This window comes from Empidonax traillii, unplaced genomic scaffold, assembly GCF_003031625.1.
Source record: "Empidonax traillii isolate 1590-97213 ecotype Southwest subspecies unplaced genomic scaffold, ASM303162v1 scaffold630:size906685, whole genome shotgun sequence".
In the NCBI taxonomy this organism is placed as follows: Eukaryota; Metazoa; Chordata; class Aves; order Passeriformes; family Tyrannidae; genus Empidonax; species Empidonax traillii.
Genome location: NW_020955823.1, coordinates 785,189 through 810,345, shown reverse-complemented (window position 1 = coordinate 810,345; position 25,157 = coordinate 785,189). Strand labels below are relative to the sequence as shown.

The 25,157-nt window shown below is 47.9% G+C and overlaps 1 protein-coding gene across 1 annotated transcript in view; it reads right to left on the bottom strand.

Annotated features, from left to right (window-relative positions):
- Positions 1 to 25,157, bottom strand: part of COL23A1 (collagen type XXIII alpha 1 chain) — a 169,720-nt gene that overhangs the window by 13,114 nt on the left and 131,449 nt on the right. Inside the window, exons 4-12 of the mRNA XM_027898912.1 lie at positions 24,729 to 24,755; positions 11,326 to 11,352; positions 9,460 to 9,486; positions 8,759 to 8,785; positions 2,631 to 2,666; positions 2,090 to 2,116; positions 1,662 to 1,688; positions 822 to 866; positions 218 to 280 (exon numbers count right to left, since the gene is read on the bottom strand). Of these exons, the coding sequence (XP_027754713.1) occupies positions 218 to 280; positions 822 to 866; positions 1,662 to 1,688; positions 2,090 to 2,116; positions 2,631 to 2,666; positions 8,759 to 8,785; positions 9,460 to 9,486; positions 11,326 to 11,352; positions 24,729 to 24,755 (306 nt within the window). The remainder of the gene's footprint in view (positions 1 to 217; positions 281 to 821; positions 867 to 1,661; positions 1,689 to 2,089; positions 2,117 to 2,630; positions 2,667 to 8,758; positions 8,786 to 9,459; positions 9,487 to 11,325; positions 11,353 to 24,728; positions 24,756 to 25,157) is intronic.

Genomic DNA, 25,157 nt, shown 5'->3' with positions numbered 1-25,157 from the left:
AGCCACCAGAGCCCACTTTCTTCATCACATGCCACAGTCATCAATCCCATCAGATCAAAATGGGATCGGAGTTTTACCTCTCTTGAGGAAAAATGTTCCAGGAGACAATTTAAAAACTCTTCCACTGATCTCTGCTTGAACCCAGCTTGAAGTCACCAGCAAAAGGTAAAATACTCGTCACATGCCCCTGTTTTGCAGCAGTTTGGGTTTTATTTACCTTGGGTCCTGGGAAGCCGTCGGTGCCGTTCTCTCCCTTGGGACCCAAGCTTCCTTTTTCCCCCTGAAAACAAGGCAATTTAGGCAAATGCTACACAGGGAGGATGGAGAACAGAGTTCTTCAGGTTACCCTTTTCTTCCTTTATCTTCATTTTCCACACACGAGCGAGCCAAGCTCTGCTTTTGGCCGTAAAACACATCATGTTGTCCGGGTGCAAGTGGGCAGTTTTTGAGATAAAAATGAAGCTTTAACAGTTTGGCTGAGGGTGGTGGGTTCAGCAGTAAAGTTGGCCCCAAAAACTCAGAATGGTTGGGATTGGAAGGGATCTTGAAGATCATCTCATTCCAACCCCCCCTGTCATGTGCAGGGATGCCTTCCACTAGATCGGGTGGCCAAGCCCCTGCCCAGCCTTGAACAATTTTGGGGATGCAGCAGCCACAGCCTCTCTGGGCAACCACCCTCAAAGCTTCTGGATCTTTTTCCATGTCAGGGGAGAAATGTTCTTCCCAACCTGCCCCAACTGTGATGGGGTGCCAAGAGACCAGACAGCAGAAGATGCTTCCAAACAAACACACTCACTGGATGGACACAGAGCAGAACACACCTTAGGGCCCACGAGTCCTGGTTCCCCGGGGATCCCATCGTCACCCTGGGGAAAATAAAATACAAAGAGTGACATACACAGACTCTTCTGGTCCTCACCACAAGCCACCACCACCAGCTGCCAGGAGGGGGTTTTCTTGTTTTGCTTGTCGTGCTTCATTGCTCTCCTGGAGTAAAACCACTTCAGAGGTGCTGAACAGATTAGTTTTACAGGCCAGTATGGAATTTTTTTTAAGCCAAATTCTGGCCTGAAAAGCACCCATGGCCACCTCTGTTTTGGTGCAGGCTGGGCCCTGTCAGTGCTTTGTCTTCAGTTAAAGGTGGTGATTTATGCACTACTCGATGGCACCATGAGGAGAAAACGTGGAGAGCTTGGACATGTGAATCTCTCACAGCCTTCAGTGCCAGACCTAAGCAGCCTGTCCCTAAGAGTGGGCCTTTCCCATGGGACTGCACAGAGATGCCCATCCCAGGAGCCTCAAGCCCATCCTGGGTTTGGAGGAGAACATCCTCCAGGCACATCTCTGCTGAGCCTGAATTATTGGAGCCAAAGGGCTCAAGACCTACTGCTTTGCTTGGCACTTGCTGCTTTATTCTTTGTCTAGGGGGCAGATGTGATTGCAGCTTCTGGCTTGCCTGTGGTAATGAAAGCCAGGCTGAGGGAATGACCGTGCCTGAAATTTAGGATCGCTTGGGGGAGAAACCCCAGGGAACACAAGGGAAGGGTTGGTATGGACATCCACGGCTTCTCCATCAGTCTTTGGCAATGGTTTCCCTGGGCAAGCACAGAGCAAAGCAAACAAAAACCTAAATAAATTTTAAAAAAAAATCATCATCTTACCTTTTTCCCTTGGATTCCTGGCTCACCCTTCAACAGCAACGTCAACAGAAGAGAAAGAAGTTAAGGGACATAACAGAAAATAAGGCTGATTGTATGGATAGTCAAAATTAGTTGTAAAATTAAAATACTTGGCTTGTGGTGATCATCTTTATTCCCCTCCAAAAAGCACATTCCCACATCACAGCAGATTCCAGCCCCCCATGGCTCCCTCCACCCCTGTTTCCAGGTTTGAACATGGGCAGTGGTTGTGATACTGAGGAAGTGACACATTCAGACATTTACACCCCCGGTCAATGGCTAATGCAATACCTTGGAAGTTTATATCAGATACATACAGATGAGTGCAAAATGCTTATTTTCATTTCCACCCCTCTTATGTAGCATAATTTCAAGAACTCACGTGTAAAATAAGACAGATTATCACCCACCTTTGGTCCTGGAGGTCCTCTGGCACCCTGTTGGATATAGGAGTGATTTACTTGTTTGACAACAGAGTGTAACAGGATAAAATCATTCCCAAGAGTACTTTAATTCCATGGAAAAAAAAATGACACAGATGCCAACTTCTCATCTTCCCTTACAAATTACACTGTGAAGTTCTCTGTGCTGCCAGTAAATAATATTCCTTTATGGCTCGTGTATTTTATGTGTAATAAGCACTTTTTTATCCAATCTGAGCCTTAGAGAATTGGGGGTACAAAGCCAGGTGGCTTCAGAGGGGAGCCTCACATCCCTCCAGAATGGCCAAGGGCATGAAACAACTGGCCTCTTTTCTCCCCAGGGCACAGGTACCCGTGGACAAACATCCATTTTTAGGGCAATCTAAATTTCACACGGGGTTCTTTCACACGGCCTCCACAAGCAACAACAAACCCACTTGGCTGCAGGGAGGTGAAGGATGATGTAAAGCAAGGGGTGATGGGGACACACACACACACACACACAGAGGAGCTTCTGGGGAATACTGACCATGAGTCCTTCCTCTCCTGGCTCGCCTTTGAAACCCTGCCAAAGTGAGAAGAACAGCATTGGAACTCTTACCTCTCATTCTCTGAAATTCTCAGCAATAATCAAGAATGTTGCACTGCATTATCCCTTAGCCTGTTTTTCTGTTAAATAAATTGCCAGAGGTCTGCAGATTTGCAACAGGTCACCCTAAGGCTGTGGATGGGGGAGGAGATCCCTGGGGTCTCCGAGTTACAACCAGCACCTGCAAACACGTGCCCAGGTCCAGCTCTCTGCTCCAAAACTTAAGATGGAAAATCCCTCCTACTCTTTGCCCCAGAGCTTGTCTCCAGGAGCAGCCATGGGAGCCCAGCAGTGGCTCAAGCTGGGGAGCAGTGGTTTGGGGTGGCAGCACTGGGGAAGGGACACCCTTGGCCCTTCTCTGCCCCCGGGGGTGGGAAGTGCCCGGTGTGAGCTCTCTGCGCATCTCCCGTCCTTACAGGGGGGCCTGGAGGTCCTCTTGGGCCATCCTTTCCCGTGTCACCAGGAGGCCCCCGGGCACCTGGGGGTCCTGGCGGACCGGGGGGGCCCGTGGCTCCATCTCGACCTTGATCACCCTGGAAGAAGTTCACACAGACATGGTGAGGTGAAGCGGCGCTGGCAGGCGGTGGCTGCAGGGTGCCCACAACACATGCACTGCATCCCTGGGCCACCAGCACCCTGGCCTCTGCTGTCCCAGAGGAATTGAATCACAGCTCCCAATTGGGAAGGCTGACAGTGAGCTCACGGCCAGTTTACGCCCTTTGGGTCTGATTCCTTAACCAGGATTGTGCTCAACGCGCCTTCCAACGAGCTTTTATCTCATTAAGCCCTTACCCAGGGACTGTCTGCATGGAAACTACCCATTCAACAGCACCCAGAAATAACTCAGACCCACAGCATGCTGGCCTGGCACATGCACACACTGCCATAGCTTAGTGCACCACACCAGAAAAGCCACACACAAAAAAAAAGTAGCAGCGCTCATTCTCGTCCTTTAAACACAGCCAAGGCCATATATTACCATCCAGAGTCACTCACACCCCACATCACTTGGGTGCAGAGGGAAAGCAGCAGCAGCAGCAGCAGCTCTGTGTGGCTGTGAAGCTTTGGTGGGAGCATCCTGAGGGGCTCCATGCCCGGGTATCACAGCCCAGCCCCGGGGCCGTGGCCGGGCCCGTCCCCGTGGCTGCACAATGGAAAAGCCTCGTGGAAAGGCGGCCTCGTAAATCTTTTAGCAACATCTGGAAGAGTCACCACCGAGGCAGTAAGAGGGCTGCATTTAATATATGTGGTTCGGCCTCAAATCAGGGACAAGTGGGGGATTTTTCAGAAGTCCTTAAGTGACTTAGCAGCACAAATCCCACGGCCTTTCAGCAGGATCTGGGCTCCTAAATCACTTGCACGGTTTGTTAAAAAAACCCTGTTGCAAATGCTGACCACTGCAACCAATTATGTCAAATCTCCAACTGATTTTTTCCTAGTTAAAACGTCACATTTGGAGTATCAAGGATTCAGCTTATTCTGGTTTTAATGCATTTTATTTTACGATGCTGATACTGTTCGTATCAACACTTAGAGGACTTTGCTGCTCGATTCCCAAATCTCACAAAGAAGCAAATGCTAAAACCCATTAGTTTGATGTCTCTCCACTTTGACAAACACCTGCCCTAAACTCCAGTGGGGTTTCACTCAAACACTCCCCCCAGCAAGCATCTCTAAACACAGCCATGGTAGTGGCAACTTAAAATGGCAACAGTGCACTGCAAGTCAAAAAGAAGGAACAGAAGCAGCTCAAAGAATCACAACAAAGCAGCAGATTTGGGGTCTACCTTGAGCACTCGCCGACTAAAGACGAGCTGATCATTAGCCAGAAATCCGTGATTGAGGTGGGGGAAAACCATCTAGCCAAGGAAAGTGGGAGGCAGGAGAAGGAAGAGCAACAGTTTAAGATGAAAGCACAGCAGAAGAGTGAGTTTTAAAGGCTACATCAACAGGTAAATTTTTTTCTTTGGTAATTAATTGATGCATGAGAAAGATGTAGTCTTGGTAGCCAGCAGTGGTGGTTTTAAGGTTCTGGATACACTGGACCTTGGTAAGCAGGACACAGACTAAGGGAAACAAGTATTTTTTCATGAATTTACTACACAATAGGACATTCAGAGCAGCTGGGACAAGGATTCCCCTACTGCAGGATAAAGCGCATTATTCCAGTAAACCCCACAGGGGATATATCCCAGCACTTCCTTGACACCAAATATTATATTTTTTTTTTTCAGGGGCTAAAATGAATACTGATGTATTCCCCAGCCTGCCAATTGCAGATAAATCTCTCAGATTTATATGATGCAAAAACAATGTATTTAGACCATGTCAGTAGTCATTGCTATTGTGTTTTAACCTTTCCACTCATCTGTCCAGGGAGAAGCAGCAAGACACTTCCTTTCTCAGGGCACCACCTGCAACTCCCATTCCTCCACCCACCCATCCCTGCACACACCCACAGGAAAATCAAAGGGGTGGGGTGAAGCCACCCATGGGAACACACAGCCCATCCTCCTTGAGGATTTTTGGAGGTTTCTAAGGAACAGGCCTCTTTTTCAAATTGCCAAGCAGCTTTTAAGCCTCACACACCAACAACAGATAACCCCAAACCTCAATTTTAGTGTAAATAGTGCAGGGGGCAAGGCCACCCCCTCCCCAAGCTGAGCCACAGGCATGCACAGGAACACTGAGCACGGATGTTTTATCAGCATCTCCTCAAAATGAGAGGGGAAAGTAAAGTCAGATAGAAAAAATCAACCAACCCGAGAAAACAAACCCCTTCCAATGATTTTTTTTTTCCCCCAAAACTGTAGAGAGAGGCTTCAGCTCAGCAGTCACTTAAATACAGCCATTTTTGGGAAGAACGTCACTGAAATCCCCCAAAAATGGAAACTGATGGGGACACAGAGCCCTTGCACTTGGCCAGGCCCTCCAGATACTACAGAAACCACCACAAAGACTCTACTGAGAGCAAAGGGTTTTGTGGTAGACACAAAGGACACAGTTTTATGGCTCATTATGTTCATAAAGATACACAAGAGCCTGAAGTGGGATTTTCATAAAAGCCTGCAGAGCAAGACAGAGACTGAGTTTTTTTTCCTTACCCCTCAGACTGGTGAGCACCATCCAAGGAAGGACATTCCAAGCCCAGCCCTATCTGTTTTAGTGTGAAATAACAATTTGTGTTTCCCCTGGGGCCAAACACCCCATACCCCACCAAATCCAGCCATTGCATGTCTAATTTGAAACAGTTCCTGCTACTGATGGGCCAGTGGAAGGGGAATGACTCTGAGACATGAAATACAGAGACACCATCCCTGGCTCAAGAAAACCCTGGGCTACAGATAACCAGGATCCAGGAGAGAGGGGTTAAGTGTGGTGGAGCTCCCTGTTCCTGCTCCACACTTCCCAAAGCATCCCCTTGCAAGGTACTGGGTTAACCGGCCACTGGGTCTGACCCCATGGATCAATGGAATGTCAGAGCCCAGAAATCCTGAACACTGGTAATTTCCAGCTTTAGAGCACTCCATTTACCCATTTCAACACAACGGTCCAAAGCAAGCCAATGATTAAAGTATCCAGAGGTGTCTGTTGACTGTCACAGCGAGCTCTGCGGGACAGTTCCTGTGCTGAGTTTTTATCTGCAATTTGAGCTCGGCAGGTGCTTAAAAATTTTGCAGAAAGTAAGAGAGAAAAAAAAAAGCTCCTCTTGTGTCTGCACTGCGGGGCTGGTTCAGCCACACCAGCCTTCAGCCCCCCAGCAGCTCAGGATGCGGGTGGTGCTGGTGCCACCTCCATCAGCACTGGCCATCGAGCAGGAGGCACGTGCCATGTGGGGCCACTGCAGGAAGAGCCTTTCCCTCCCCAGCTGCTGCTCATTCTCTCCCTCCCAGGAGCAGTCCCGGTGCTGCTGCCACTGCACATCCACCAGTCCAGATGTGCGGGGATTCATCGACCCCCTCGTTTGTCTGAGCATCTGATCTGTCAGTAAGAACAAGATCACCCAGCTGAGGTCATAAATCCAGCACAGTCATCCTGGTGCCAGCTCAGGGAGCTAGTCTGGCTCATAAAACCGGCCCTTTTTGGGGGTGCAGCAAAATGCTTGATGTTGAGTGACATAAATACCAGGGCACAGCCTTGGCAGCATCCTGCCTCGACTGCCTCCATCCTCCCCAGAGCACAGGGGATCTGTTACTGCTTTCTCCCTGTAAATACACCTCCATGCATTCTGGCTGTATATTTGGGTACCTTTATTGCCCATCCTGACCTGTGAGCCTGCACAGAGTGCTCCCTCACGCTGTTTACAAGAACGAGCATTCAGCGACTAAGACAACCCAATGTGATCTTCCTCAGCTTTCCAAAATCACCCTCCAACATCTGCCACCAAGCACACTCAAACGTGTAATAATCTCCATTTTTGTCCACGCTGGTGGCAGGTGTTTATTACAGACAGAAAGAGAAGCAGTGCAGACGTGAACATATCCAGTAGCTAATCCCCACTTGCCATCACCTCGCTCCCACTGCAGACAGTCCCTCCAAAGTCGCCCCCAAGCATTGTTCTCTTTTAATCTGTCATTCCTAATGATGGTATTTTAGTGTTCACTGACACACTCTATCCCCACTCCACCGCCCATAGACATGAACATTTACGAGGGAGAAGGCACTGGACATAGTCCTGTAACTATAATTTATCCTCCCACTGATGCGATGACTCGCAGTGACACATCTTTCAAAATCAGCTAAACAAAGCCACCACTGAAACTGGAGGAAGCAGATAGATTAAATTCAGAAATAAAAAATAATCTGGGCCAGATGGTATTAAGGAGTTCCGCATCCAATTCACAATCCTGAGTGTCTGGAGAGATAAAGGAAGCGATTTTCAAAGCCAGGCACCTGTTTTTAGATCTGCCTGTGCATGGCTCTGCCAGGCTTGCTGCTCCCTCTTTCCTCCCTGGTTGTTTTTGAGCCTTTTTCTTACACTTTTGCAAAAAGACATAAATAAATCTAGAACTAAAGCAAAACTTGGACAAACGCAGATCAGGACAAGACAAACAAAGAAACACAACCAGAAAAAAAAAAAAAAGGCGCATTTTTTTCTTGGTAAATTAAAACATAGGACAAGTGTTACCTTGGGAACTGGCACCTGCCCCACAATTCCAAATGGAGCCTGTCCCAGAGCATCTCCTCCAGCAGCATCTCCTCAGCCATCAGCCCCAAAGTCATCCCCAGCCCCAGCCAAGGAGTGAAAACTCACACCCCTGTGCTGCTGAATCACCTCTTAAAGCCTTTTCTGAGGATGTGGGTGGGCACTTGGACAAAGTGGAGACCGTACGCCGAGCCCCTCCTTGGCCACACAGGGCATAAATCTACCAGAGAAATTCGAGGGGCTCTCAGACCCCAAGGGTGACATTTCCCAACACACCCAAGGCGTTTGGGAGCTGCTTCAGAAAATGACGCCAACTTCCAAAAGTGACTTCCCAAGGGAGGAAAATAAAGATGCCTCTGATGCATCCCTGCCCAACATTAACCACTGAGGTGCTGGTTGTGCTTCCAGCAATGATACCTAACCCCACCAACCAACCCTTTGCAGTTACTTTAAACCCTTTGTTTCCAAAGGCAGCCTGGATATCACCTGTGTGCCACCACACTCCTAGCTGGGAGCTCACCAAGAGAGGAGGAACATTCCATCCTGCACAACACCGTGCCTGACCTCTCCTTGGGACACCAGGCCCTACCACCATGGCGCTCTAATGCCAACAAATAAGGAGCTCAGCTTCAAGAGAAACTGTCTCTGACACTGGAAGAGAAAATCAGGGATAAGAAACTCCAGTAGAAGTGAAACCCTTCATGAGGAACCCGAGGATCTTCAACTCTTTTTTTTTTTCCTCATGGCCAAAGTGAGGAAAACCACCACCAGCAGCACAAAAGAGCTCCAAAGGCAAAATTAAACGTTTCCAGAATTGTTACCGTACCTCAGTTGGCAGCAAAGCTGCACAAAGCCTTGTTTTGTGCAGTGACTAAACCCAAGCAGATTTTGGAATAAATTAACGTGCCGTGTCACTACTTACCCTCGGGCCGACGTCCCCTGCTTCACCCTGCACATCAGGCAAAACAGCAAGGTCAGCTCAGAGTTCAAATGTCAGCCCCCAAGGACTGAGCACAGGGTCAGCTGGACGTGGGTACAGCACACAGGGGAGGTGGCAAGAGTCCTATTGCTTAATGCATTCAAAAGCAGGGAGGAGAAGGGCTCGAGACAACACAATAGGGAAGGGTTCTGCCCTGGCAGGCAATGAAACAGATAATAAATCAGAAATAGCAGATTGTTCCCAACTCTAAGGCTCCCCCCCTCCCAGCAACTGCTTATGTCCTACACATGTGAGAATTAACTTCACTTTCAGTACAATAATGACCTTCTTTGGCTGCTCTCATTTCAGGGGAGGATGTCATGGGAACACGGAGTGATGGAGTCAGAGCTCCTGGAGGAGCCCAGAGAGTTTAATGCCACTCTCATGACCCTTAAGGGCTTACCAGAAACCCTATAGCATGGGTGAGCTTTAAGACTACCCTTATTCCACCTACTTTTTTTGCAGATTCTTTCTGCCCTCCCCTTCCTGGGGCTTTTCCAAGAGCAACCTGAGAAGCCACTGTCACAGCTCCACATCCCAACAAAACCTGGCATCACACTGGGGTAACATGAACTGAGAGAATTATAGCAGCAGCAGGATGTACACCAATTTCCCCCAAATCCATGTGTTGATGCAGCCTTTACCTTTTCCCCTTTTGGTCCTGGAGGTCCCTGGAAACACAGAAGAAGGATCCAAGTTAAGGAACATCAGGATCATCAGTGCACGCAACAACAAATGCAAGGAGATATTGCGCTCATCAATTCACAAACCTGAGCCACATTCTCTATTATTTTAAGGCATATATGCTACTATTTTAACTTACACACTGCTTGACACAAGCAGCACGCTACAAAAAAGCACCCATGAGGTTCTGCCTTCTCCTGCCAGGACAGAGGATGGAGAAGGACCAGGGCAGGGCAGGCAGCATGACAGCCACTCACACAAACACGTGACTCCAAAGAGATGCAAAAGATATCTGGAGGTATTAAATCACTTCTAGAGAAAGACACATGCTCAGCGTATCATTACAACAATTTTACATCTGTTTGAAATAAACAAGGAGGACGGGCTGCTTTCTTCGGCCTGTTTGCTGAAGGCATCATTCATCTTCCCTCTGAGCAGCTGCCTGTTAGGCAGGCAGGCAGAGACACACTGCAGCCCCAGAGAGAACCCTTCCATGTGTCTGCTCTGCATCCTCCTTCCAGCACAGAAAAATATCAAATCTCAGGGTTCAGAGCAAATCAAGGGGTTTGCTGAAGCAGGACCCCGTGGGATTCAGTGGGGGAAGGTCAGCAGAGGGGCCGGCAGTGGCAGATCTGCAGCCTCACACGTCCCTCCCACTGTTCATTGCTCTCTAAGCAGGGCTGCTGGCCCCTTACTGTCATGGAAGTGATCATGAGCAGTCTGCTTTGACTCTGAATGTTTGAGAAGTTGGCTTTTTCATTGAGGTTTTCCCTGCTTCTCACTCAGGCTCTCACTCCTGCCTGGTAGTGGCACCCTGGGTGCCAGACTGTGCTGCCATCATGGGGCTTTGCTGATTAAAACCAACCCCTGAGCACCACAGTGTAAGCTGACCTTCCTTTTTTTCCACATTTTAATTGCTTTATTTCTAGATTTGATTTACATTTGTCATCTTCAGGGGTAGGATAAAAACCAACAACAATGTACAGCTCTAACAAGACATTTCCTACCTAGCTCGAGATAAGTTTGGAGTAACTTTTCGACTGAAAGACTGAATGATTTCTGCCCACATTGAAATCCCAGCTGGTTTAGGACCAGAACTGTAAAAGATTTCAGATTGTGCCCTCTAGGAAAGGTAGTGCAAGACAATGGGGTTTGGACACAAAATATGGAGCTGTGACCTCCTGTAGGAACCATCCGGCAGAAGGAGCTGGAGCTGGCTAGAGTTCAGCTAGCATAAAAGTAAAACAGTCTGTTTCTGTAAAATAAGTAAGAAAAGAGTAGAGCACCTGAATATCCAAAGGGCTTCCAAGCAAAAATGAAATCAAGAAAACAGCTCATAAAATGAAGTCCAGCTGTTCCAAAAAGTATTGCACGGACACCGTGCGCTCTTCAAGTAGTTCCAACCTCAGCTCCTTTGGAGGAAAATGGAACCCACTTTGGGATCAATTATTTTTATGGTATCACTTTGTAGTGCCAGGAGCACACAACCAAGATTACTGGCTTTGCCTCTTCAAATGTGCTACTGGAGTTTATTTCCCAAATTTGGCCTGATGCCCCTCTGCTCTCTGAGCTGGCACAGGAGGGGAAGAAGCAGCTGAGATGAGCTGACAGGTAAAGAAAAGTTCACCTCTAGCTGTGCTGGCCAGCCTTGGCTCAGAATTCAAACTTGCATGTGCTACAGACCGTGGAACTATTTCCCAAACACAATTTTCTCCCCTAAACAGTTATATATGTAGTAATAAACGAGTAGTAATTGTCATTTTGCATATTTATTGCAGAGCAGCAGGAGTAAAGGCATGCTATACTTGGCACTTGATGCTACTTACTGGTTTGCCATCCAAACCAAGAGGCCCCTGGAAAAGGAAGGAAAAGACAGCATTATTAAAATAGATAAATAAATAAATAAACAAATAAAAGATCAATTTACAATCACAGCAGTATCAGGCATGCTCTGAAAGAGGCTCTACTTATGTACAGCACAATCTCTGGCTATGATTCTATGATATACCTAATCCTTCATCCATGCAATCCAGCAGGAAGGTTTCAGGGGAAGCACAGTAAGAGGCACCAAAAAAATTGCAGAGTGTGAAGGAGCGTGAAAAGAAGCGACAGGATTAGTGACAGGGATGAGGTGACACTGCCCTGGCACAACGCTCGGGACTCCCTGAGGCTTTTAAAGTCAAAAGGGGCAGCAGTAAAACACACCTGATGTGGTTAAACTGAGCAGATCCACGAGCGATTCACATCAACCTGGGACCCAAACCATCTGTTTTTGCTAAAAGACTTGCTGAATCTTTACTTGTTTCCCCAAGGTGTAATGCCTGATGGCATCAGCCATCGCCCTCAGTCCGTAATGGTAAATCTCACTGATGGGAAGGGGTTTCTTGCTGTGGAGAAAGGGAAGGTGCATCTGCCCCACGGGCTGACAGCTCTGTGCTTTGCTCATCTGCAGTGACACAAAGCTGGAAGTGCACTTGGAAATGCCAGACTGAGCCCTCGGTTACCCCAGTTCTTCCCCAAGTCTCCCCTTTCTAGGGCTGCTGCCTGGTAAACCAACATCAAAAATGGTTATTTTCCTGCCACCTCTGGCATTTAAGCCCTTAATTAACATGAAACCACTGACTGTGCTGGGCCATAGGAAACCTTGCTTTTGAGAAGGGATGTGTGTGGGGAGGAAGCAGCGACGCTCGACAGCCAAAGCTGCCCCTGCCCTCAGCTGCTGCTGGCACACAGGCACTTGGGGATGTAGAGATGCACCCAAGTTATGATAAATCCCAGAACAGAATTCCCACCAATCCACAAGCTTAACACCTTTCCTCACTGAAGCCCAAAGAAGGCTCAGCCCAAACTGTCCCTGAAGAGGCACAGCACGATGGTTACGAGTCAGCAAAGCCCTCGGTCAAAGCTTTCACCCCCAGATTTGCACCGTGTGCTCCCCTGTTCCACTGGGCAAGGACAAAGCAAAAAATACAAATAAAGCGGTTGTGTCTATCAGTGCAAAGGTTTGCAGGTCACAACCCAGCTACTTCTTCCCCATCTTTGTCTCACCTCAATTAATTGGATTATACCAGCTGGGAAAGGCATCAGGTCCAGGGAGCTTCTTTTCTGAAACTATGATTGTTTGGGGTGATTCACCTGCAACTCCCTGTCCTCCAGAGGGCAGGACATGGGACCTGAGCAGAGACCTGGCAGCACATTTAACTTCTCAGAGGAGTAGAAGTCCCAGATTTTAGTTATTTATTTTTAATGTACAATACTAATTCATCAGCTTTTAGCTATTCTTGTATCAGTCCACAAAAGGACATCCAGAAGGAAAAAACAATGGCCTATTCAGAGGATGTTTGTTTGAGGGAAAGCATTTAATGCTTGAGAGAAACAATATCCATCAGGGTTTCAGAGGGGCTCTTGGCCAGCCATGGCACTGAATGGACAACACTAACACAGACTTTCAAATGCCTTGTTAGTCTGGAACTGGGGGTTTAATTGTCTCTGCTCTACCTGCCCAGCCAAACGTCTGTGTGAGCAGGGCAGGGCTCCTGAGAGTAGCCAGGGGATTGCATGAGAAGGGCAAGAGAAAGCATCTGAAATCTGGGCTGACTTGACTGCCTGTAAATCCCAAGAGCACCCATGTGTTGAGATCATTATTGTCTTTTATTTGAATCCTCTTCCATGTCATTTTAATTAAAGATTAGGCAATCTTTAATTTATTTGATAAACAAGGAACAGGAAAACAACAAGTAACCCCATATTCCCCCACTTAGAAACCAAAAATCACTTTCACCTAAACAAACCAGCACAGAGTCAATGAAAAAGGTGAGTTTTTTGGACACCCCAAGTAAGGGAAAGCATCACTGTGGCTTTATGCTGTACTTTTTGCCCAGGGGCAAATTTCAATCATCCATCACCCACTCTTGATCACAAGTCTTTAAATCACACACATGGTGATCACGCTTATTCAGTGCTCACCACACTGAGAAGGGACGAATTTTCTGTCCAGGACAAACCTGATACTTTAAGACAAGGCAGAGGGAAAATTCAACCCATTTCCTCCAAAACGTGATTCTCACCAAAACCTTCAGTGCACTGGCCAGGTGGGACAAAACACATTGATCCCAGGTGGTCTGAGGAAGGTGACACTGATGTGGCCCCAGCCAACATCAGAGCCCACTCCCAGCTGGGGACCAACTCACATCTCGCTTTCTGACCATGCACCAAGTGAGGACTGGTGGGTTCAGCACCTGGACGACGCAGCTCTGCGGGACATCCTCCCCACTGGAGGAGAAAAGAGGAATTCTTGCTGTCAGTTTGATAAAGAAAATACATCTGCACCGTCTGGCTGGAGCCCTCAGGTTGTGGGGCAGGAGGAGCTGGGTTAGCAGGGAGAGCTGGTGACACGGGGCAGGGGTGAGGGAAAATTGCAACCACACGCCGTGGTTTGACCCCTCACAAAGAGGTGAGGACATTATTTATATAATGATATATATTTTAGGGTATACATTAATGATGTATTTTTTAAGGACATCTTAATAACATGATGCTGAGAACGCAGACAGAGCTCAGACAAGATGCTGGAGCTTGAGCAGAGCTTGTTACTACATCGTGTACTCTCCATGCATGCCTCGGTTTGGCCACACAATATTTCACCTTCAGAGCAGGAGCCATTTATCATTTAGCTAAGTTTGAAAACAACTTCCAATGTTTTTCTTCATTTTGTTTCACAGCAGAAGCTCGGAATTCTTGAGATGCAGCACCAAAATGCCACCTCCCTTTGCAAAAATGAGATTCAGCCGTGGCTGAGATCAGCTGAAGGCCTGAGGACAGCTTTGAATTCACCGAAAAGGGATGATGGGGAGCTTGCAAGCTCTGATTCCCATGCAAAAGCTCTCCCAATAAATAATAAGCATTTCCCACGTGCATCCCTCACCTCTGGCTCAGAGCAAGCTGAGGTGCCAGCCTGGCTACCTGGCCCTCTGCCTTCCTCCTCCAGTGCCCTTCCTGCTGCTGGCAGGGAGCTGCTTGCTCTAACAGTGTCTCAGGAATTTTAAGAGGGGAGGGGGGGAATATCTAGTGGAAACAAAGCCAGGAATTATTAAGAGGGCAATCCTTCTGAGTTGGGAAATCTTCTCTCATGGTTATTTTTAATGTTTCCTGCTCTGCTAAAAATTAGCAGAGGGGTCGGAAGGAACCCTGCAGTCAAATTTTAACAAACTCAAAGGGCTGCCTTTCAATCTCTGTCTCTGTGGTTTCAAAAAAGGGGTAAAAATCTTACATTTTTAAGGAGGAGGAGAGTGTCAGAACAAAAGAGCACCACAATATTTTAGTGTCTCTGGGAAGGGCCCCGGGTCATTGGGCAGCATGGTCTGCAGCAGAGCCGAGGAACAGGGACCATCCCTCTCGATAGGCCAGGCTGTAAATCCTCGGGGCGGGACGGTGTCTGCTGGCAACGCTGTTCCTTGGCACATTTTTGTGGGAGAAGAAAGCCCTGGCAAAGGCTGTGGCCCGGCCTGGCCTGCCAGAGCCGTCACAAGGAAAGTGCAGGAAGGCAGCCAGGTTGCTGTGGCTGCTCCCAGCTTCCCAGCTGAAGGGAAAGGGGAGAAAAGGCACCGAGGAGTGAAGAATGAGCTGCGAGTCCCCTAAAGAGCAGCTGAGATTCACTGGCACCAACTGGGAATAAACGGAGTACAAGAGGCATGTCCTGGGATGTCACCTCATACTCAGCTGCTGCTACCCCCTCCTCCCTCCCTGAAGCCCCCAGGTGCAGAAGGACCATTAACCCTTATAAAATAACACATTTCTACTCCATGCAATGCCACCTCTGCTACTGTAAACATTTGACCTTCTAAATGCATTTGAGTTACTGCATTTTATTATATTAAATACTTTTAACGTTTTACTATTTATCGTTGCTATTTATAATCATAAATAAATTTAGCACTGCATTTGAAGACCTGTGAAGGGTATGAAAATGGTCACATAAGGAATTATCCCACCCACCCACACACCGCTCACTGCTGTGAGCCTGGGCAAATCCCTGGTGGCAAGTTCCTCCTGCCTCAACCCTGACCTCTGGGTCACTGGTGTGAGACCCCAAAATCATGTTAGTCTGCAGCACAGCACAGCATTGGAAACATTCCTACCAGGAGCTGTCATATTTAAGCATTAAGATCATTTATATCATGACAGTTTCATGTTCAACTCCATATAGCACGGATGGCCTCACCAGAATGGGATGGGATTGCTGCACAGGGGAACAGCCCTGCACTTCAAAGTAATATTTTTTCAGCGTGAACAACTTCATTAAAAATCCTTTGCTAATAATTTTCTCTGTTTCTTTGTTTGAAAAAAGATATTTCAGTATTTTCAAGCACAAATTCCCTTTTGCTCCACGACTGCATGCAAACTGGAAAACCACTTTTTCATTACTAGGTGATAGTTTTTGCATTGTTTAGGGGGGAAAAAAAGATACAAACCAAACAAAAAACCAAACAGCTTCTACAATTTTCTTCCAAGCACTAAACAGCAACGTTGATGAGACGTGATTATTTTTTAATGTTTGCAAGACTAATTGTTTTCAGTTGGAAATAATTTACACAGGCAGGCCATATCCTGCCTGGCCTCAGAGCCAGGCTCTCCTTATTCACCTAGAGAACACTATTCCAAAAAGGCCACCTGAGCACACCCCCTGCATTGTCCACAGAATCTGGAGGGGCTCAGCATCACCAAAGCCTCAAAAGCTCCTCTGAAACATTTCTCCAGAGGGAATCATGTCCCACAGCCCAGGCTGCCAGCAATAAACCCCCCAGCATAGGTGTCAAGTAAATGATGTAGAGCAGCCTGATAAGAGCCAAGTGTGTGTTAACAAGGCAACCAAAAAAACCCCTCACAAATCTGTGCTCTATTCCAAACAAACAAAAAAAAAAGAGATCTGTCCTCAGACTGCTGGGAGGCCTCTGCCCATTCATTCTTTGATGGAAACGGAGCAGAAAGGAGCAGTAATTTGCTAAAAACTTCACCCATAACACAAACCAGACGCTGGGGCTCTGCAAGGGAGCTGGGCTGGTCCCTCCCAGGCATCCGGGGGCTGTGAGAGCCCATCTCCCTTCCACAGGGCATGGACTCTTCCAGCATCTCTGAAATCCTTGGGAAACAAACAAACAAACAAACAAAAAAACCCAGAGAAAACAATCCCAAACCCTACCCTCAGAATGGTTTTTGGGCTCTGCCCACTGCTCAGCCCCTGCTTTGCGTCTCCAGCGTGGGCTCACCAGAGCACTTCAGTTCCCAGCTGTCTTCCAGACATGACAACCACGTTCACTGGGGTTTCAAGTGGAGATAAGGGACCTTTTCCCCTGCAGGAGCTGCCTCGCCCTTAACCACAAGATGTGCCTTCTTCCATCTGTGCACGGAGCTCCCTCCTTGTTCTGCTGGATGTCTCCTCAAAGATGTTCAAGAGAAACAGTCTGGAATCAAATCTTACACTGCAAAGGGGTGGAAAACAAACTCTGGGCTGGAGCTGCACAGGGCACTGCTTGGGTTTTCGAGGAAGGTCACTTGGAGATGCCAAAACAGAGCCAGTTTGTTCACTCCTCCTGACAGGAACTGCAGTGATTCCTGGGCAGATGTGCCAGCTCACCTTACCTGCTGCCGAGCACCACTTCGGGGCATCACACATTGCATCCAGTTTTCTTCCAAAACAACGGAGTGTTTTTATGGAAGAAAGAGTCCCCTGACTTCCCCCAAACTCCTGAGGCTTAAATCAGTTCCATGTGTTCTGTGCAAGTGCTTGCTGCAAGGTCTGATGTCCAGTGGGGCATTGGATTTATCTTTTTTTTTAATGTCCAGCTATGAGAGGAGATGGCCCCCGTGGCGGGAATGCAGTTTTTAAGTCAGTAAGCTAAGATTTTGGAAGAATATTGTCATTTCAAGCAAACACTTCAGCAACTGACTGCCTTTATGTTCTTTCCTCAGCAGTGTCATTCCTGGTTGACAGCTGCTGTTTGGGTCACCTCTCTTTTGGTGGCTAATGAGCAGAATTCTTAGTTTTCCTTAGTTTCTCTCAGCCTACACACCGAGCCTTGGTACCACACAGCTGTGCCCAATTGTACTGGAAAGAGAGATGCAGATCCACCAGCTGCACTCACAATCAAAGCAGGGGAAAAGTAGCAGAAGAAGCCAGAAACCAAACCCCTGCCCTGCCTGGGTAATTTAGGCAGCAAAGTTCTCCTTGCCGTTGCTGTCAGCACCTTCACCAGGCCCTCTCCTCTCTTCTCCTGATCCAGAACCACTGGAATCGCAGAGGAAAAACAAATGCATCTGCAATTCCTCTACTGGGTGGGATATAAGATGACTTTTTATTATCCCTGTGGAAAAATTACCTCCAAATCAAAAGGAAAATAAAGTGTTGCCACGAAGAGCTGGTCTTCACAAAATCATTGTTGTTCCCACATCAGAGAGCCAGTAAATGGATGTAGCAGGATCTGCTTTCCCTGTGTAAAGAGGGCTTTCCCTCTGGGCAAATAATTACGTGAATTGGCCACAAAAATGATATTAAAATAAAATGAGAAAGACTGGAACTACAAAGTTTGCCTTGTAAAATGAATGTTTGTAACTTCTGTCTTTTGGGCTCTTACTGGGAGAGGTATCTGTGCAAATGACTTCACACACAAGAGGTGCTCCTTGAAGTCTGGATATTTATGACTGAAGATACTCCTGAGAACAGACACACGACTGAGCCCTAAATTACAGTTATGGCCTTGATTAGCCTAGCTAAGAAAACTAAATACCTTATCAACAGAAGCCTTCACCTCACAACACAGTGTCTGAAAATACCCAAGTCCAGTGATGCACAACCAGCCAAAACACCCATGTGATACAGGCAATCCATGCCTGGGCATGAGCTGCCACTCAAGGTCTGGAAAGCATCTGCCTACTGGAAAAAAAAACCAAACAAAACAAAACCAGGAAAAGTTTGAGATCCACACATGCCATGAGATCTGACCACATAGCGTGGTCTCCCCTATCTCACATGGGGTTTCTGGCAGCCCTCCTGAAGAGTTAAAACACTGCCTGATGCTCTGGTTTGGGCACAGAGCAGTGCAGGGCTCCTACAGATGCTCTCTCAGGCTGCACCCTGAGCATATCCAAGCAAAGCTTGGAGATAATTGCATAGATGGAGGCGCCCCAGGCAGTTCAATTCTAAGTTACTTCCAAAGTCCTCTTGTAAAAGTAGTTTATTTTTAATGTCACGTCTGGTTTTCTGCTGGTGCCTTTTCCAAAGTGCCTGGCTAAGCATGTCTTGGAGCTTTCTGGTAAACTCTGAGAAACCACAATGGCAGGGAGGAACTGCCACCAGGAACAGGCTCAGGCACGTGTTCCTCACTTCCCACACCTCATCCTGTCTGCATTCATACCACATTCATGGGTCACACACGAGAAGCTTGCACAGACCTTCCCTGGCTAAGTTGTCTACACTAACTGAAATTCTTAATTGCTGAGGGGAGAAAACCCCAAACTCCACTGATTATGGCCAAGGTCTAGAGCTGTGACCAAAGTCTCTGTTCCAGTGCTCCACAATTCTGGGTTCTTGCAAGTCGGGGAACCATCTTTCCTTCTGCATATGCTCTGTCAACCCCTCTCACAGACATCAGCATAGAAAAACACATTTGGCTTCACTTTATGTCTTGAAAATTAATTAAAACCAGAGTTTTACCATCCTTACCAGTTCGTTTCTGGCTTATACATTACAGCTGACTTCAGTGGATAACTGGATTTTCAACACTGCAGCCAAAGGAATATATTAGCTCGCTGTCCAAGGCTCCCAAAAGAGAAATTTCTGCAGATGCTGACCTGCATAGCTCCAACAGCTCCTTAGCATGACTTGGACTACAAATACATGAGCATGGCCTGTACAAGAGTATTTCCATTCCAACTGAGCAATAATTCCCCAAAAGGAGTGCCAGCCTTGAGCAACACCCCTGCTGTGATTCTCTTTTACCATAAGTCCATTAGTTAATTATACTGCTGTAGTTACCTGTGACTAGAAAAGGATGCTATTACTCATAGAACCATAAAATGGTTTGGGTGGGAAGGGACCTTAAAAATCATCTCATTCCAACTCCCCTACTGAGGGCAGGGACACCTTCCACTATCCCAGGTTGCTCCAAGCCCCATCCAACTTGGCCTTGGACACTTCCAGGGATGGGGCAGCCACAGCTTCTCTGGGCAACCTGTGCCAGGGTCTCCCCACCCTCACAATAAAGAATTTCCTTCTAATATCCCATCTAACCCTGCCTCTGTCAGTGTGAAACCACTCCTCCAGTTATCTTGGTGATCTCCTCTAGACTCACTCCAACAGGTCCATGTCCTTTCTGTGCTGGGGACCCCAGAGCTGGATACTCAATATTCCATTATTTTGAGTAATGAGCTGCATTACTTTTAAGCAGGCAGAATGTGAAACCTTTTCTCCCTGCCTTCCCAAAATGTTCCCACCGCTGCAGGAGATGGGCAGGACGTTGCCTGGGTTCTTCCAGGATTAAGAAAATTCAGAAGGCAAACATTAGGCCCTGGAGGAATATAATAACACACTGCTCAATTAAAAATAAATCCTAGTATTCTTAGGAAAATGCATAAAATAGGAGACAACTCTGTTTCATATCATGCTTTTTTCCTGCAAAGCCTCTTCCCTGCTCTGCTTTTTATTAATGAAGACATGCACATGAAGTAATTCCCCTCATTAATCAACTTCATTCTTTTGGTTTCTTCCTACTTCAAGTGACAACCCTCTCATTTGGGATGTCACGTAGCAGTGTGGGCTGAGACTGATTTTAGGGTGGAATGAGTAGCAGAGGCAGATGAAACTCTCAAGAAACAGACTTTGGCTTCAAAAGGCCTCTCCAGTAGATGGGAAGAGGGAAAGCAATGGGTTCTAGTGAACCACAAACGTGGTGTGTCACTGGGAAAGAGGAGAAATATCGTGTAGGAGGAGAGCTGAGTAGTTTGAAGGCGAATACGGAGCCATCTCTGTGTGGGGCAGGGAAGGAGATGAGAGCAAGGCTGCTAAAACACTGCACAACCATTGCTTAGAATCACAGAATCATTCAGGCTGGAAAAGACCTCTAAGATCGTTGTGTCCAACCATCCAGCACTGCCAAGGCCACCACTAAACCATGTCCACAAGCACCACATCCACATATCTTCTAAATACCTGCAGGGACAGTGACTCCACCACTGCCCTGGGCAGTCTGGTCCAGTGCCTCACGACCTTTTTTGGTGAAGAATTTTTTCCTCATATCCAATCGAAACCTCCCCTGGCACAACTTGAGGCTGTCTCCTCTTGTTTCCTGGGAGAAGAGACCAACCCCCACCTGTGGCTCCGCTCTCTGGTCAGGGAGTTGCAGAGAGCGAGAAGGTTTCCCCCTGAGCCCTTTTCCTCCAGGATGAGCACCTCCAGCTTCTCCTCCTCAGCCATATGCTCCAGACCCTTCTCTGGACGCTCTCCAACCCTCAATGTCTTTGTTGTAGCCAGGGCAGCGCTTCTCCCTCCTCACATTATCCAAGGCCACTGAAGAGCTCCGTGATGCCAAGTTCCCCCTGCTCCGAAAGGTCAGCTCAGAGCCTGCCCGCATCCCGGCTCTTCCATCTGCTCCTCATTTTCCCCTTTTCCCGCTGCCCAGACACAGCTGCCTGCCCTGCTCACGTCAGCAGCCCCTGCACAGCCAATCCTCCCCGCTCCCCTCCCGGCTTTACGAGGACGAGTGACCCGACAGGCTGACGCACCGACAGCACGGGCAGCGGAGGGGAACCGCTCTGCAGCACGGCAGCTCCTCAGAAAGCACGAGGGACACGTCCCAGGGGTGTGAGAAACACATTCCCATCCACATCTGCTTTCCCCCTCTGCTTCCAGCGTGCCCTTGTGGGCTGTGCTTCACTCCGGGCACAGGCCAGGTGGTTTTTTCGGTAAAGGCTAAGGGTGTCCTCTAGATTTCCCTCGTTCTAAAGGCTGCTGTCATCTCACCAGAAAAGATGGCTGTGAGAAGCACCAAAAAAGTGCAGTGAAACCAGTAGTGGTTGTTCCTGCAGCAACTCCCTCCATGTCAGACCTGAGCACACACCTGGAACTGTGCAGAGCCCACAACCAGGACAACCAGGGCTCCACCACCACAACCACGGGAAGGTTCTTGAGCAGGGACTGGCAGACACAGCAATACCACCAGGCAGGGCTAACCAAAGGTAGGTCTGTTTGCCCAGGACCTTGTCTAAAAACTGGCAGTCTAAAATCTGCGCATTCTCCCGCATTTTTACCATTGCCTTTTCCTCAGAGACAATGCCTGTCTCATGAATCAATGGAGCCCTGCAGCTGACCTGCAATTACCAATTATTCTGGGATTTCTGTATAAAAGAATCATTTATGCTGCCAGTTCACCCCAGGACACCATCCAATGCAAACCCACGTGTCACTCCAGCCACCAGCACAAAGAGCCAGAGGAACACTGTGGTGTGCTGCAAGAAGGACCACTCAGCTGTCAGATGAGAAAAGCAACCTGCCAGTTCTCCTCCATCTTTGGGGTAAAGTGCTCTTCTTCCCTGCAGAAGTCATTTAAGGTAATTTTCTCTAAAAGGAGCTTCCAAGATCAGTTGTTTGGCATAAAAAGGGAGTAAAAGCCTCGCTGCTCTCTGGTGCATTAATTTGCACGTTCTGGAGCAAGAAGCAAGGCAGGCTCTTGCACCCCAAATCCCAGGAGCTTATGTCCACTGCTACTTAGTTCAAATTAAAGAGGTAAGTATTGTGATCCATGATCAATGGGAAGTCAAAACCAAATAAAACACAACCAAAGGAGCAGCAAATCCCAGCATTCTTCACAGCTGTTAAGCACAGTTAGTAGGATATGCCATAGGACTAAAAATAGAAACTAAATCCTCTCTGGAGTTTCAAAAATAATAATAATAAACCTACAGAACTTCATAAAGAATAAAACTGTTTCTGCTGTAAAGTTTTATTGTAGGGCACAAACCCCTCCTCTTAGGATGTTGAGTATAAAAATATTGAAATCATCTCATAAAATCTGATTTCCCTTTTGGCCCCGTTTCCAGAGCTCTGGATCACTCCATCCCTTTAAAGCTTCTTTTGTTCGCAGCCCACCTATACACCAGCAGCTTACAAACAAAGCACTGCTAGTCGAGGGGTGAATGTGTCACTGCACCTATCCCTGGCACCAAACACCATTTAATATCCACCTACTACTCCTGCATTTGCATCACATCCTCCTCCCGAAGCAGCTCGGAGTTTATTTGATCACTCTGAAGGGAACTAAATGATTAAATCGGATGTAATAAAACCCGTCCCTAAGCTCGTGCTGAATAATACTCTTAAGCCTGCTTTATGTTTAGTTTCCTCCTCCTTCAGGTATACACCTTGCTTTGGAAATGCAATTATCTTCGCCTCCTCATTAGATAAAGGTAATTAAAGCAGCCACAGCCATGTGGATGTATTAATTCAATGTTTGCTGGGTTTGAAAGTCTGGAATAAGACCAGCCCAGCCCCACAGCCTACCCTGGGCTGCAGGTCCTGGGGGTAAGAGAGAGGAGGAAAAAACTTGTGTTGATGTTATTGCCATTTTCCCAGTGCAGACATGGCAACAGGGTCAGAGATCACTGCCAGTCCCTGACACCACCCAGGAAAGCTGGAGCAGCACCAAAATCACTCAGCAGGAGTTGGGATGGGCAAAGTGTCAGGCTGCCCTTGGGGACAGCGATGGTGCTCTGTCCTAGGGAACAGTCACTGTTTTCTCCCAGCATTTCTGGTTCTCAGAATTCTACAACCAGAGCACACACACAGGCTTTGACAGAACATGATTGAGACAGAGGAGAAGGGACAAACCCGCCACGGGTACTGCTAATCCAGCAGTGATTCGCCATGTCCCACAAGGGCAAAAAGCCACCCTAGAACTGACATTAAACAGCTCCTAAAACTGTCATTAAACAGCCCATTAGAGCGAAGTCTCATGTCTTGATTTCTAATAAATTAAAATCTTCATTTCCAGTAGACCACTGGTGCATCTGTACAACCTCCTTGCTCCAGCATCTCCGGGGTCGGGGCTGCTGCGGGCAGGGACCGCCTGAGGGAGACAAACCCCTTCCCTGGACAGCCCTGCTCACTCACAGGCTCCCAGCTCCTCCCTCACACTGAACTGAACTCACCCAAATCGTTTGGTGAAGTCCTAAGTACCTCTGTGTTAGGGATGAAATGTCAGCAGAGGTTTATTCTGCAGAATTAACCCCATCTCCCACCTCTTCCCTTCTGGGAAGCACCTCGCCAGGGAGGCTCACAGGGGTCCAGGGGAAGTGAAAACTGCAAACAGCTCTGGAATTCCCTTCTAATCCTTCTCCCTTGAGCTCCAAGACACAGGTAAAACTCAATAGATGTTTGGTTATGGGCATTCAAGGGGAACTGGGCCAGGGCACGAGGTGGCAGAGACAAGGAGGGAGATGTCCTAACACGCTCCTTCAGGGAAAAAAATGAAAGAAAAAAAGAAATAAAAAGGGGCATCAAGCACAGGAAGGAAAAGCCTATGAATAGCCAAGAAGCCCCTTCCAGCAGCACAGGACTTGCTGCACCCATTCAAAAAACAGAAATAGAGATGGAAACATGCAGTGAACGTGGTTCTTACCAACCCCTTACACCAACCCCTTACACAAACCCTTGGGGCAGGAGCACCACGGCCAACCAAGTGCATTAGTGGGGATGAGGGGAGCCAGATGAGAGCCTGTGGTTTGAGATCTGGCCAGAACAAGGACTCCCTCCTCCTGCACATCACAGCAGGATATCTCAGCTCCCAGGGAAAAAATTTTGGAGGTGAGTAAATAAGGATCTATCTCAACACCTGAGGATCTTTCACCAGTGCGCCCAAATGTGGCCACTTACAGTTCCAAGTGGGACAAATCCCAAAGCCTTCACTAACTTTGCAGTCCAGTGAACTCCTAGGCCAGAGCATGAACACCACCATGAAAGGGCTCAAGTATTTCACCCCATAAACATTATTGCATAGGCTTCTGCCTTTTAGGGCTAAATCCCTCAAAAGCTGTTGCTGCTAAAGAAGGAGGCAAGAGGATTAAAAAAAAAAAAAAGAACTAAAAAAAAGGTGAAGAAGAAATTCAAGTCATGGGAAAAGACCGAGAGGACCACAGAGAGCAGACTAGAAGAGCATAAAAATAAAAGGAATAGCGGAGTTACCGGGTAACCATCGCGTCCTGACTGCCCCTGCGGGGGGGAACAAGGGAGACAGGTCAGTCAATGCATCCGCAGCAGCACCACAACACAGCAGCAGGCAGGACATGGGGCCACCAGCTCCCCAGCCAGCCCTGGCACCGAGCTCCTGAGGAACCTCTCAGGGCAGTTTTCCTATCGGGATGGTCACACCTGCAGCGTCTCCTGCCCGGGTTTTGATCTCGTGCTTTACTTACCAAGGGCTTTGCCAACTCGCACCCATCCCTGCCGCCTGTGCTCAGCCCCTGCTGGCCCTGGAGCCAGGGATATGCATGGCACACACCGGATCCTGGCTGGAAAACTGCCTTGGGACCTTGGGATGGGGGTACCTAGAGGTTTGGGAACACCCGGGGGTCGGGGAGGCTGCAGCTGCTGAGCCAGCGGCCAGGACAGCAA